Source organism: Numida meleagris, chromosome 3, assembly GCF_002078875.1.
Source record: "Numida meleagris isolate 19003 breed g44 Domestic line chromosome 3, NumMel1.0, whole genome shotgun sequence".
Taxonomy (NCBI): Eukaryota; Metazoa; Chordata; class Aves; order Galliformes; family Numididae; genus Numida; species Numida meleagris.
The window spans coordinates 21,135,125-21,150,124 of NC_034411.1; the positions used below are offsets into that span (position 1 = coordinate 21,135,125).

The window sequence follows — 15,000 nt, forward strand, 5'->3', positions numbered from 1 at the left end:
ACTTTGTCAAACAGATTTTAGTTTTCTCGGCTAGATAAAGACGGTTTCAAAACGGGGTAGCGTGTTGCAACCAAGGTTTGAAAACTATGTGGCCTTCAAACAGTCTGCTTGTTCCTACCACAAAGCTGGATAAACATACTTTAAAAATGATAAGATTGGGTCAGGATTGATTTTACTTTCAAATTTTATATAAAGTAGAATTCTTGGTGAATGTTTGTTTGGATTTTTTTTATCCTAATTATGAGCACAAATAAACAAGTGCAGCACAGACAGCTCAAGATGTCAGGCAGCCAGGAGAGGTTAAATCATCCAGAGGCAGCTTCTTTTTTTTTTTTTTTTTTTGCAATTGCAGGACTTCATGGATTTAAAAAATCTTTATTCATGTTGACCTGGTGGGCAACAAGTCGCCTTGCCAACTACGAAAGCCAAAATCTCTAGTGGACTTGGGATCAGAGGTCTTCAGCTGGTGAAGGCTGCTCACGTTGCAGAGAGCAAGGTCACGGTGATGGGAGGTAAACAGGACGGAGGGGTGAGGGGGAGGCCAGACCATGCTTCTGTCTGGGTGATCTGCATGTGGCAGGAGTGAGGGGCTCTGCTGGGAATCTCCTAACACAAGGATGAGAAGTAAACAACCTCTATTACAGCCAGTGATGGAGAACCTCTCTGGGATGAGGGGAGCAGCCTCACTGTGTGCAGCTCTAGGTCAAACAGCTTATGCAGCAGTCCAGACCAGCATATGTACAGCAACAGCAGATGATTCAGGGGAAATATTTTTGCTGAGAAAACTTCATACAAAGCATAAACCAGATGTTCACAAGTTGGGACAAGAACCTGGCCTCAGCTGATGATGGAAATGAGATCCAGTGTAAAAGATGAACCTTGGGGGCATGACACAACCTTCTCAAAGAAGGTACTTGAGAAAGTCTACGTACATCACCCATACATAGCCGTGATCCTCCTTCACAAGGAAGACTTAAGCCTGTGGGCTTTTGAGGCAAGCTGGCCCCTAAACGTGTGTTCCAATGCTCACAGCCTGCCGTGTAGAAAACTTATGGGGCAGGCAAGCCCTTCCCAGACTCTCCATCCTGTAAGAGATCAGTTCTTGGGGCAAGAGAGAAGTAACGCAGCAAGGCATCATACTACAGGAAACCATCTTTTCTGTGGGCTTTCGGGGTGGCTGGTAACACCAGGGACCAGCCCTTCCTCAGGTGCATCCCAGCAAGCTGGTGAACTCCCCTTTATCAAAGAGCTAGAAGAAGCTCTTCCTTCTCCCATGTCTACTCACATATTCACTGATTCCTCTGCATACTAGGCATTCTCACAATCAGCAGCTGCAGGCACTCATGTGCCACGGTTTCCAGGATATCCCTGCCCAGAGCTGCCCTATTTTCCTTAGCTCTCAGGGGCAGAGTGTGTGCAATACCTCACTGGAGCACCGGCTCCTTGCACCTTTGCCCAGCCCTTCACCTCCCATCATGCCCATGGCAAGCTGCTGCCTGGGACCGTCTCAGTGCTGCGAGTTGGTGTGGCAGCATATCAAGCAGGAGGCTTTGGCTTCCACACAGAATTTGGAGGCAGGTTTTGGAGTAAGTTGCTACACTTTTTGGCGTGAAAGCCATGGCAGCATATGGCCCAATGTTCTCAGTTTAAGTCTGACACTTAACATTATTTAACAGTTTCTGTGTTAGGTGCTTTATAAGGTAAAGGAAATTAACAATTTTCAGCTAATTAGATCACTCAATTGGCTGAACATCCTGGACACCTCTTAGAAAAAAATAGGTTGGCTCAAGCAACGGAAAGGCTAATGCCTCTTCCATTATCACTTATGAGGAGAGGGAAATAGTTGGAAAGGATGTTTTTATTTTAAAAACACAAGTGCAAAAAAACTCAACTATTGGACACTTCAGTAAACACACTTTGCACTCTACCAAAACCTTTCTAGGGATCAGGTGCCAGTTTGTCCACTGCTCCGTGTACTCTGATCCCTTGACTACAACGGCAGCTCTCTGGTGCCGCCATGTTTGGTGCCTTCAGGCTTCCTCTCATGGCTCTTGCTGTGTGAATCTGTTAAGAAACAGATTTTTTTGGAAAGAGAAAAATATGGACAAGGAGTTGAGTGGCTGCTCAACGCACTCTGCTGCCCAATGCCAGCCTCAGTGCCACAGGACAGGGAGCCCACTGCTGTGGGACAGCAGCAACACAGCAGCGCCGAGCCTGGCGTCTGGGAAAAGTGTTAGCCTGAGCTCTCCTCAGAAGAGAAAAATTAGGAAAGAGATAAAGGTTTCTTACTGCATTTACTGTTGCACCGGATTTTTTTCACTCTTTGTGAAAAGCTGGAAAACACGTGGCCCTCAAATGATTTAAGAATGAATTTTAAAAGTGCTTGCTTGAAACAAAGCTGAGATGCCTTATCCTTCATGTGAGGTTTGGGGCACTACTAATCTACCACTGGCTCACTGTTATCTCCTCTGCCACGCTCACAAAAAGGAGGGAGAATGGGCATTGACAGTGGGGCTGCTGAGATGTCTGATAATATCAGGGAAGTGAAAGTGGTAGTGCAGTGAAAATGGATACTATGTGATACATTAGATTTAATCACTTGCATTTCAATTAAGCTTTTCCACAAATAAAGTATGGGAAGTACACTGCAGGCTCCCTGTACAGCAGGAGGCAGCTTGCTGAAGCTCCCAATCCCCTGTCCAGACCCCTGCCCCATCTCGCAGTGCGCAGAAGGCATCTTGCCCCATAGGGTCTCTGTGGGTGCTGCTGTGCTCATGGCTCAGGCAACAAACCTATCCATCACAGGAACACTGCTACGATCTGCTGCAAACGCCATGGCCTCAAAACGCCAGTTTTTAAGCACAAAACTTGGTAACGAGACCTCAGAAGGTTAACACAAAAGACTTTCCATTTTACAATTTATTTAGACTTTTTGCACCTTGCAGTTCAGTTCTCCCCTCTCCCCATACTCAAAAATCATCAATAGCATTTAGCTGGAGAGATGACTATCAAGTCTCCTTTTCTGCCTTACTGATAAATTAGAACGGCATGAGATGTAGAAGCTCCTAATGGAAACTCTGATTGCCCTTAACGTACTGCATTGCCAATGGCACTGCTGCAGAATGGAAAAATCACTAAGGCTCCTCTGGCTTGTGATAGTTGGGGGTTTAGTATATGTTGGGGAATGGAAGGAAGGATCACAGAAAGTTCACACCCAAGAAGGTGTCTCATTCAAAACGTGAAGGAGAAATAAAACTCACGCGCAATAGTCTCACTGTAACTCAGCCCCACGGTGGGGAAACGCAATCTGCTGCCAGAGGCTGCCTACAATGCCGAGTGGCATATTACATACTCTGCTGCCAAACTCTGGCAGGTAGTGCATACAGGAGCCCACAGAACACCTGCCCAGGAAAGTGAGCGCAAGGATGACCACCCAGGTCTGGCCCTGCTGCTCACGGCATGGCCTCCTGCTCACAGCAGCCTGCTGGGATGAGATGTGTGGCTCAGAAGGACCAGGAGGCACAGCCTGCACTGTGAGGAGCAGGGCCTTCACCAACAGGACAGCCTCTGCTCTCACAGCTTAATTCCGTGCCGAGCGGGGCAGGCAGTAACTGCTGGTTAGACTATGGGTCTCTATAGAGGTGCTTTGCAGAGCTTGTCATGTGTAAGGATTTTCTGAAGTTCAGCAGAATTTGGCCTCTAAGATGAATCGTTAACACTGCAGTAGGAGCATCAGTTAAAGTCTTTAGATATATAAGTACATCTTGTAACGTACAAAAACGTCATAACAGCGAGTAAACATCTTTAATTGGCATTGCTTTCTCTTGCTTGCTCTTCCCACCTCTCTGCATTGCAGTCACCTTTGTCTTCCATGCCTGCCCCTGACAAAGCCCCAGCGGTTACCAGAGTGCCCTTTCCCTGCTCGCTTTGTGTGTGCTGGGGCTGGGAGGCAGGGTTGGAAGCAGGTGGCGGTTAATCAGTCTGGCAGGGAAATGGCCAGTCACTGGGGTCCTGTTGGGGGTGGTATGAAGGCAGTAAGCATGCCCTTTGGCATCAGGAGACCTCCTTTCCTCTCTCCCATGACAGAGGGTAGGGGCTGGGGAAGGAAATTGTGCATAGTTTGTGGAAATTGTGCACGGCCTCAGCCAGGTTGCGGGCACCCAACTATGAGCTCCAGTGCTGGGCTCACCTGGGGTCGGTCAGCTTTGTGAGCTGGGAGACAAAGTCCTCAATCCTAATGGACTGAGCTCCCTCTCATTTGACTCCTCTTTAGCCATGTATGAGATAAGCCATTCGGCTTTTCTCTGAACACTGATACTCAGCAGTCAAAGGGCTTTTCTTTTCAGTGTTGATTTCCCCTCTCTACCACTAAAAAGTTTCTAAAGTTGTAGACTACTGCGTTAAACACATTTATGTGTCTGCACCACTGTAGTCACCTAAGTCCCCTAGGTCTTTCTGCTCCCTGCTCTGCTGCTCTCCACATAGCCTCCCCATTACATGCAGAAGCAACTTCCAGGCCACATCCCTGAGCGGTTCTGGACTACTGCGCAGCTACAGATCTTTCTGAAGCACGTTTCTACCTGTGCCTTGAAAATGTGTCCCCTGGGGGCCAGTCCCTGAGTCCCTCCGATGGCACAGTGAAATGAGGCGGCAGCAGGCTGCGTAACTTCCCCCTCTGCAGATAAGAAGGATGAACCTTGCCCCTTCCAGATCTACAGGGAGAAGTCATCTCTGATATGCTGATTACCTTCCGCCGGCCCTTCTGGCTGTCCCTCTTCCTCTCACCCGCCCACGCTCCCATCAGGAAGATGCAGGGCTCTTTCTCTGCACAGTGCCAAGTGATGGGCTCTGTGTAACTACGGGAGAGATCCAGGACTTTTAAAGACTCCCTCCCTCTTGGACTGAAAGGCATTTCTTAACTTCAGTCTTTGTGTTCCTATCGTCACTTCAGTATGATGCTGAGCCGTGGCTCCCAGCTTCTCCCCATCTTGTGCAGGTGACAGCCACACACTCCCCACAGACCTCTGCAATATTCTGCTGTTGCTTCCTCACAGACTCAATATTTCGCTCTTACAGATTTAACCATCTTTTAAAATAGTGTCTCCATTGCACTGGGCTGGAAAATAGCGCAGGTTGTGATGCTGCTAAATCTCTCCCATGGTTTCCAAAAGTTATGCAAAATCATTCATATTACGAGAACTTCACTCTCGTCTGTTTTAAAACACGTTGAAGATATCAAGCAAGCAGTGTTCTGCTTGAAGGTGACCTATTCAAAGTCCTACAGGATGGGCAATCCTATCTGTATGACTTCTGTTAAAGTCAGTCACACAGCCCAGACCCCACACTGTGAGACGATATCAGCTGGGACCTCCTCTTTTGGCAATAGCCCCTTACAAAAATAAAAACAACACCTCCCTCCACCCCACAGCCATGGACAGGATGGCTCTGTGGCTCCAGATCCAGGCCTGCATTCAATTTTTTTTTTTTGTTTTAAAACAAACAAATTGAACTTTCTTTTTTCATTCAATTGACATTTAACAAATATTCACACACTTGACTGTATGCAACAAAAGACAGCTCTTCAGTTGGCATGGATTAATTAGCTCCAATGACTGTTGGAGCTGATTTACACCAAAACTTGAGAATCCAGCCCAGAATTTAACTCAGTGTCATGGAGAAAAAGTGTGAGGTGGGTGGGATGGGGATGGAAAAATCTTGTGAAGCTAGCAGCTAACCCACAATTTCAGATCTCTCTGGTATGACAGTTACATAGAAGAGCTTCGATAAAGTTTAGAAGATCAAACATTTTCCTCAATTTTCACAGTACAAAACGTTCTATGCCCTTTCATGTAAAAAAGGAGCGAGAACACACAGCATATAAGAAATGTCGGTCGATAAGGTCTTGCGAACACCCTCTTCTTTCACTGCTTCCCCAGAAGTTCTGAATGAGAAATTTAGCTGTATTGTCTTCAAGAAAGGAAGAAAGTCTAGAAAAGCATGTGCGACTTGCATGCTACCCATTACCACAACCAGGATTTACCAGCTGGTAAGAAAAATAATGTTGGGTTGTTTGTTTTTTTCTTTTTTTATCAAACGCCAAGTTTTAAAATGTTCCTACTCACTGAAACTGCATAGGCTCACATATTCTTTCTGTGTAGGATGAATTAAAAAGGATTTAAGCTCAGGGGGATAAGACTTTATGCTAGCAAGGGATAACGTGGGTTAAAATTCACCTTGCTTCTCACTCCTCATCCAGGATGGATTTTTGGAGAATGACAGACATCTGGAAATCAGTTTTGCATAGAAAAATAGAAAACAGGGAAGAACTAGGAAGATGAATAAAGGCTCATCACAGACACAAAAGAACAGAGCAAAAAGAAGCTTGGATTTGGGTATTCTTGTCTGGCAAGGAGGCAGGCAGTAAGGCTAATGAAGCATTTGCGATATGGGACGTATGCCAGCGTAACAAAGAAGATGTGCATCAGCTCTGCAGATGTGCCAAAGCCCCCAGAGCAAAATAATGACATAATCACCATCAGTGTCACAGACCAGACTGTACACAAGGTGACATGGGAGAGAATAAATAAGAGTCTTTAGAGGCCTGCAGTACACACACGGGAAGGAACAGCCATTCCTCACAACTGCCACAAGAGAGTGGCGAGAGGTTGGGGATAATGTGTGCAGCTAGCAAAAGAAATCTTGAATTGTGCAAGGCTAGCGCACGATAAATTGGTGCTTTTCTCCATCTCCAGTTGACGTTTCAATTCCCACTACCCCTTGTTGAATGCAAAATGAAATGACAAGTAGGAATCGGAAGACTTTGCCAAGTTTTGTTTTGTTTTTGTCAGGGTTTTTTGGGAAAGGGGTCATTTTGTTTGAGAAGAGGATGGGGCAGGAAGGATGAACACCAGTAAATAATTGTTAAAAAAAAAAAAAAAAAAAAAAAAAAAAAAAAAACCTTTAGAAAAAAGTACCTAAACAGGTATTCATATTTAGAAAAAAAAAAAAAAAAAACACAACGAAAAACCAGACAAAAAGCCTCACCCAAGCAAAGCACAGCACACTGCCGCTCCATGCGCTCACAGGCTCACGCACAGAAACCCTGCACTATTCAGCTGGAACAATCCTAGTATTCCCCCAAAGCAAAATTAGAAACAAACAAGGATGGGTTTGGCTTTTTTTTGGTGGTTGTGCATTCTGGTTTACTGTTATCCAGGAACGAAAGCAGGAAAAATCCCACTAAAATATTTTTCCACGCTAAAAGACAAGATTACTATTTTATTGATCAGTAATAAAACACCGCTTAGGGCAATTTAGTACTTAACATGTTATTTGCGGTGGGGAGTAATCTGAAAAGCTCTGAGTAGCCTTAAATCGTTTCCCAACAGCTCTCCCTGCGTAAAAGCAGGCGTTTGCCTCGGTACAGCTGTGCGACTCGGCGGCACGTTTTTTTGCAGGACTTTTTGCCTGTTTTTAGAGGGAGCATCTGTTTGCTAAAGCAGAGCAGCCCGCCCTTCGCCACGGGCCTGCCTGGGCAAACGGTGACAGAGGAGGGGACTCGCTGCAGGCGCCACCAGGACGCTGGCAGAAGGAACATTCAGGCACGTAATGGTTTGCAGGATCGGGCCCTCCAAGAGGAGCTCAGAAGAACAAAGCACTTGGCTTCACCAGTGTCCCTTTTCATTGCTTCTAATGAAAGATTCATAAGAATAACTTTAATTTTTTATGATCTTTTTTTGCATTACTGTATTAGCTGCATCTACTTTGTATGCAGTTTCTTCTTAAATACAGAAAACCTGTTTCCAAATGCCAGGCCTAATAACTTAATCGTGCAATAATTGATCTCGATTGTTGAGCAGTCCTTCTTAGCATTAAGGAAGTGAGATGGAGCCCAGAAAATGTTCTACGTGGTTACCCCTTTTCATGGCAAAGTGATGCATTTATGAATGTAGGGAAAGGTCCAAAGTGGAGTCCTATTTTAATTTTTTTAAGTTTAAAAAAATTATTAAAACCTCCCTAATTTGCTAGTAAAACTGCTCAGTGGAAAGAATGATTGTATTTGTCTTTTTCGGCTTCGCCCAATTAATTGGAGCAGTAACATAACGATTGTTAATAAACAGCCCTAATTTGACCGTACTTCTTGCATATCTACTAACCGTGTTGCATCTTTGGTTAGCGTACCATCAGGGGAAACAAGGAAGCACGTATATAATTTTGTCCTGTTTCATGTGAAGTTTAATAATTACGCCACAGAGGAGTCTAAATGAATCGCAGAAGGTGCAACAATATTAATAATCTGTTTAGCAAACTCTGGCTTCTTTGCACTTTGATGTTACGAGCAGAGGCAGGATGAACCCTGGCAGTTTTTTTCGATTGTCAAGTGTTTGTTTCTGTTACAGCTTACACCCATGTTTTCTTTTATGCTTTTTCTACCGTGCCCCCTTCTTCCTCCTAAGATAAAAAAAAAAACAACAAAACCAAACAAAAGCGCAGAACAACTTGACAGACAAACCAACGCTTATTTGGCACATTTTGATCAAAGAGGACTGATCGAATTTTTCATTTATTTACCGAAGTTTCACAGCAGCCCTTCTTCATAACGACTGCAGCGTTGCCATCTTTTTTTTTCCCTCCGCATAAAAGAGAAGGGGTTCTGAGAAAGTTTTCAATTAGCTAAATAGGTCTGTGTAATCCAGATGAAATAAACACGCCCGTTTGAAAAGGTTGTTAGAACTTTTGCAGCCATTTAATCCATAGATGGCTGAACACAATGATACCTTCCGCAGACAGCACCGCCACCACCAGCAGCTGTTAGAAGAGAGCTTGCTCCCTGCTCCTATTGATAACCCTTTGTGGAACGAAGAAAAAGAGCTGAGGGAAGGAGAACTGAATGTCAGACAATAGACATCGCTACACACACTGTCTCTGAACTTTCCTCATCTCTGAAGGACAATTAATTATGAAGGCCTTTGGGGTAGGTCGAAGCAAGGGAAAACCTACTGCTGGCCCAGCACTCCAGCCGCTATCTCTGTGTTTGTTAAATGGTCGTGCCTGTTGGGGAACCAGAGTAGCAGCCACCAAAATAGCCAATAGATCATTTAGGAAAAAGAGAGCAAAAGATTTTTTTTTTTTTATGTGTGCCTGTCCTTGTATAATTCTATTCTCACTGTGAAATCATCCATACACAAAACACAAGGACAATTTTTTTTTTTTTTTCAGAAGAGCCACAGGGTAGGTTACAGTCAGAAACGGCCTCTCAGTGGTGTGTTAAAAAGGATGGTCTTTTCACCAAATCATTTCACAGAGGCAAAACAGACAAACACAAAGAGTTGAGACTTTTTCTCCTACATTAAATAGAGTAACTGATAAGGTCAGACATATGATACCTAAAGACATGAATCTGTGAACTCTTGAAGTCAAAGGACTTCTCTGTGCAAAGGAACAATCTTTCAAAGGAAATAGATCATAGAACTCCACTGAATCCCCTTTAAACTTTATGAAGCAGGAGGAGAAAAAGCTCTAAGTAGGGAAGCTTGACAGAAGAGCCTTGAACTATTTTCTGAAGGAAAGATGAGACCCTCCCTAGGCTGCCACAAAACATCTTTTTTTTTCTAAAGGCTCTTCTGAACTTTGATATGTGCCAAGACACCGCTATTGAAAGCTGTATAATTATGTGCTATAGCCACTGTAGAAAATGCTTTGTTCACCACAACAAAGAACAATAAGCAAAGTAAAGTGACATTACACTGTATCTTTTTCTTTAAGAATGTTGAGAAAGGTCACGGTACGTTATAACTAATAAAGCTGTTGAGTAAGGAAGTTTAAAGTTGATCTTGCTGTGCTTAAATGTAACCCAATGACAAAAAGGCAGAGGGAACTAAAATTGTAATGACATTAAAAAATAGATCATATATCAATGTGCCAACTTCATTATACAAACACCTTGAATCCAGAGGACACAAACATAAAAAACGAGCGTAGTCCTGCAACAGTATTCCTCCTGTGATTCCCTCCTAATAGCTTCCAACTACAAGCTGCAGTTCCACCAACTGCAGAAACTGATTAAGCAGCATTAATTGATACGTGCGTGGCACGATCCCGCTACTGAAAGCCATGGCTCTTCTTACTTAATTTACAAATGGGCTCCAATTCCTACGCAGTTTTCAAGGAAAGCTTTGCTGTTTCACAAGAGAGCCTCTTCGAAATTTAGAAAACAAAGCAAAACAACACAAAAGAAAAAAAGACCTGCGGGCATCAATTAAATTTCCTGACAGCAAGATTTTTAAGTGAGAAAGAAGTTCCATATAGAGACGACATCTCATTTTTTTCTTTAGAGGTATCAGGACAATTATGTTTGCTATTCTTAAACTGCAGATTCAGCTTTATTCTCCTTGCTGCAGACTGCAAGAGAGAAGCATTCCGACTTTTTCTTTAAGAATGTGGAGAACGATGTTGAAACGCTACAACAATAAAGCCCCTGAATGAGGAAGTATACAGCTGAGGAAAAAAATGCAAGGAGTGTAATACTAAAATAAACAACTGTCCCATTAGCCTGTGCCCACTTCTGGTCCCATTACAAGTGCCCAGATTGCTGCTGCAGTTTGTAGAGGAAGAGCATGCAAGCTCAGAGATGGAAGTTAGCAGTTATTGACTTGATTTTCACTTCTCTTGAGACCACTTTACACTGCTTGAGTTGTGTAAAGGAGCATTAGGGTGGTTATAAATTCTCCTTTATAGTGCCTTCATAAAGCAAAAACAGGCATACGAGGCCTCAGTTTAGACAAGAATCAAGTTGGAAGGCTTTAACTCTCCTTCTGATGAGTGCCAGTTCAGATTGAGATGAATCCTGCAGATGCAACTGGGAAAGGACACTTGAGAACGGGGTTGGACCAGATGATCTCCAGAGGTCCCTTCCAACCTCAAACATTCTGTTTGATTGTGTGCGTGTGACACAGGTTCTTAAAATAGTCACAAGTGGCCAGAATTTTCAGTAATTTGGGATGTCTTAATTTTTGGATGCAGAACTGGGCACACATCATTGTCAGAAAATGGACCATCGAGGACTGCCTGACAAAGTGGCTCTCATTAACAGATCTCCAGTTGAGCATCCCAAAATGGAACTGGCCTAAAACCATCATCACTTCTGAAAATGTTGGCAGCCAATGTTCCTCTCAAGGGTTTGCAGGGCACTTATGTGACAGGGTTATTACTTGGACTTTATAGGTGGTGGTGGTTGAATTGTTTTACATCATCTCACTGACGTTTATGGGACTAACTCAAAGTGCATTAAGTATGTTCTGCTAAGACAGGAGCACAACTGGCCTTAATGAGGTTCTTCCCCACCAGCATGTCTCTCCCCTGCCAAAAGCAGAGCAAACTCCCTAAAAATGGTCTCCCCTCTTCTAGATGATGACGTGTGCCAGGACCAAGAGACAGTTTCCATGTCAGGCCTCATCGTGCATGGCCTCGTTCTTTTTTGTGAAAATAGCATCACTTGGCAGATGTTTTGCTATCATGATCAATCTCAATAACCACATCTGCAAAAGCAGGTACACTCCATGCAACAGCGGGCTCACAGCTGGCAGCTACGCAGAGGAGCATGGTGAGTGCACAGAGCAGGTGGGAGGGCATCGAGCAAAATGCCAGGCATAGGGGGACTGAGCCTAGGACTTCAGAGCTGGGGCTGACTTGTTCAACGAGCACAAGAAAAAGAACTGGAGTATTTTGCAGGGATGTTAATACATGGAAAATGACAGTAACTACAAAAAACATCAGGGACCAAGAGTGATGGAGGAGCAGGAGCCAAAGCAAGGCTGAAATCCAGCTGTTGTTTTCAGGCCAATTTCTTTTGCTTGTTTTAAGTAAATAAATAATTTTCTAACCATATTTTTACTTAAAGTTACAGCACGGTGTCTCCCTTGCTTGAAACCATTTTGTTGCAGTCATAACTGTGAGCTCTGATGATATCTTTTAAGAAAGATTTTCTAAGAGAGCTGCAAAACCATTTAGGACTCTGTGATTCTGTGATTTTTTTTTCTTGTGATGCATAGCAACAATACCTGACTTTAATTATTGCAGCTGTCATTCAAGAGCCTATGGCAACATCATAGATGAGACAGATATCAAGTGGCACAGCAAGCTGTGCCCTCTTTCTGACCAACTTCGGCACTTGTGCTGGGACACTGACATTTGTGGCTTTCATTCACCAGGACAAGCCACCTTCTCCCTCCCTGGCAGAACTGCCCCAGAACAGAGAATCATCTTCATTTTTCACAGAAAAAAAAAAAAAAAAGTTGTTTTTCTACCTTTCAAAACTTGGTTTCGAATTATTGTGTGCAGCTACATTCAGCACTGATTTTTCCAGCAAACCCCATAGCAAGAAAGAGAAACATGGATGCAGCTTCACACGTGTACACATATGTGTGCACACAAACACAGGCAGAGCTGTGTGGCAGGAGGAGGCGGTGTATCTGGCCCTGGCTCACAGCCATGAGGGTACAATGGCAAGGCTAAAAACGATAGGACATGTGGTTTGTTAAACATCTTATTTGACTTTGCTTAGAGCTGTCAGTTTCAGTGCATGGGGAAAGAAACACAGTGTCACAGATTCCTAAGTAAATCAATGGCACAGCTAGATACAGACCAAATGCACATTTTAGCTTTATCATTTTTTTCCTAGTCATCATTTTAGGCATATTAAAGTATATACATGAATTTCGCCCAAGAAGAGACAAGGAGAATGGTTTAGGAAGGGTAGGGTAAGAGATTTAAGAGAAACAGCCTATCAGACTAATCAGAAAATCAGCAATGCATCACCGAAGTATGGGAGGAAGGAACTTTGGTGACACTAAATATGGCAAATGCTCAGTTTGCTAAATCCCTTTGGATCCAGTTTCAACATTACAGTACTCGTCATTTTTGCTTTGCAGCTTGTGGGGGAGGGGCTAGGCATTTATTGGCAAAAGTTACATAGGCTACACTAAAAACTGCACCGTACAGTTTAATGATCTCGTAACTGCTGTATTTTCACTGCAAAACCAAGAATTGAACCTCCGAGAAATTCTCATTATCTGAGATAACACAGAAGAGGCTTTGTGAAAGGATCTGCAAGTCACTGCCATTTGTAAGATGTCTGAAGGCCACTTCCTCCAGTATTGGGAAAAGAAGCAAGGGGCTCCTTTCCCACCAACAGCTAGACCCATTTGCCAAGGAGGCAGCCACCACTGGCAGCGCTAAACAAATTAGACTTGCATTTCCTTATCTTCCTGAAAACACCTATATGATCCCCATGCTTCTTCACTGAAGCTATCTCTTGACATTAACATTGGAAGAAATGTTCTGAAAAGCAGAAACAAGTATCTGAAATTGTAAAGGACCAAGAATTTTTGAGAGCAAAGAGCATTTCAATCTATGTTCTGCAAATGGGATTACAGTTACAACGAAAAGAAGAAAAGCCTGAGGGAGTTTAAGCACATTTTGACAGAAGAAAAGCTGGCAACTCTTATCCCTTTGCATGTTTCCCTTTCTTTTCCTGCACCTCCCTGTTAGATCTTGGCATATACAGAGCCAGGCCTTATCGCTTCAGGTGCTGGGGCATAAATCTGATATTGCCAGCTGTGGCAAATGGCACATACACAGGGAACATCCTCTGCATCCCTTTCTTCGCCTGTCCTGCCAATGCAACTTCTCTCCTACAAGAGGCTGAGCTCATTAAGCCCTTGCTTAGAGCCTTTTTGCATTACTTGACCTTAGGTGCTGTAAAAATGGGCCCTGCTAAAAAAAAAGCCAGGAGGATTTTAGGCGGGAATCTACCCGCCAAATGCTGACAAACGTCACTTCTGCTACAGGACAGGGCTCATTATGGAACTCACCAATGAGTGACAGGTGCAGGCAAAACTCAACAATAACAAAATGAGCACCACCACCACTTTCCCACTGCCCCTGTCCATGAGCTGGGATTCCCAGAGCTTCCCCTCACGTGTTCACACCCACGGTCACCTGAAGGCCTGCACCATGCACACTGCTGCCCTCCACCATGGCCTTCATTAAAGCCACCACAGTGTTACGAGGGGAAACTGAGCACATTTAGCTCAAGCAATCGTTTTATTCTGGGCAGCCTCCTCTGGGTGTCCCCATATGAGCGGGGATTGGACCAGATGGCCTCCAGAGTCCCCTGCCAGCCTGCAATGCTGTGGTGTGGTTGATAGCTCAATGAAGGAGCCCTGAAAGAGCCACAGGGTGACTGCTCTCTCTACAGTCCCAAAACTTCAAACTTCAAAAATACTAAGAAACTTATTCAGAAAGTGAAAACTTTCATCCCTTGCCAAGCCCTGGGAGGCCTAAGTCTCCAACAACCACAGCTAACGTGACAAATTAGCGCGCTGGGAGATGCAGACAGCCCTTCCCACCACTGGAAGATGCCACCATGAAGTGCTGCCTGCCCCGCCGCGCAACCCACGCGCACAGAAACGAAGACGAGTGCCTACCTCAAAGTCATTCGCTTTATTGTAGTGCATGTTCAGGGCCCTGTACAGCTCACAGTCTCTGGTTATAGACAGCTCCTCCGTGCTCGTGACCCCGTCGTTGATGGCTTGCCGCGCGTACTTCTCCATCTGAATGTAGTAAAACTCACGGAAATTGCTAAACCACTTGATGAGCTGAGAGGTAATGCATCTGTTGAACTGTTGAATTTAAACAGTAAGAAGGGTAAGAGCAGTGACATTCTTTCCCCCAGGCTTGCTCCTTTCACAAAGCACACAGCCCGCCCCTTCCCTCCACCTCCTAAGCCCATGTGCCTGTGCTTCCAGTGCGGGGGAAGGAGGCAGCGGGTGAATGGTGCGAGTCTCTGGTGAGGGGAAAACATGCGTGGCCAAAATTCCCAGACAAGTAACTAAAGGGTAACTAAAGGCGCTGCATCCAGCCCCCCTCCAAATCCTGACAGGATTTGTTACCGCTGTGCCGTCCCTTCCCCCAGCAGCCCGCCCTGCTCTCGCAATTAAA

General features: G+C 44.5%; 2 protein-coding genes across 6 annotated transcripts in view; one reads left to right on the plus strand and one right to left on the minus strand.

Annotated features, from left to right (window-relative positions):
- LOC110396135 overlaps positions 1–15,000 on the plus strand; it is a 115,368-nt gene that overhangs the window by 95,416 nt on the left and 4,952 nt on the right. The window contains exon 5 of one of the 3 annotated variants that reach the window (XM_021391514.1): positions 1–314. This exon is cut by the window's left edge and continues 7,146 nt beyond it. The exons of the other annotated variants lie outside the window; for them this stretch is intronic. The gene's annotated coding sequence lies outside the window, so the exon portion shown is untranslated. Of the gene's footprint in view, positions 315–15,000 lie in introns of those variants that run through there. 3 annotated transcript variants of the gene reach the window in all.
- PROX1 (prospero homeobox 1) overlaps positions 1–15,000 on the minus strand; it is a 47,536-nt gene that overhangs the window by 12,814 nt on the left and 19,722 nt on the right. For all 3 annotated transcript variants that reach the window (XM_021391509.1, XM_021391507.1, XM_021391508.1), the window contains one exon: positions 14,487–14,681. In XM_021391509.1, the coding sequence (XP_021247184.1) occupies positions 14,487–14,681 (195 nt within the window). The remainder of the gene's footprint in view (positions 1–14,486; positions 14,682–15,000) is intronic.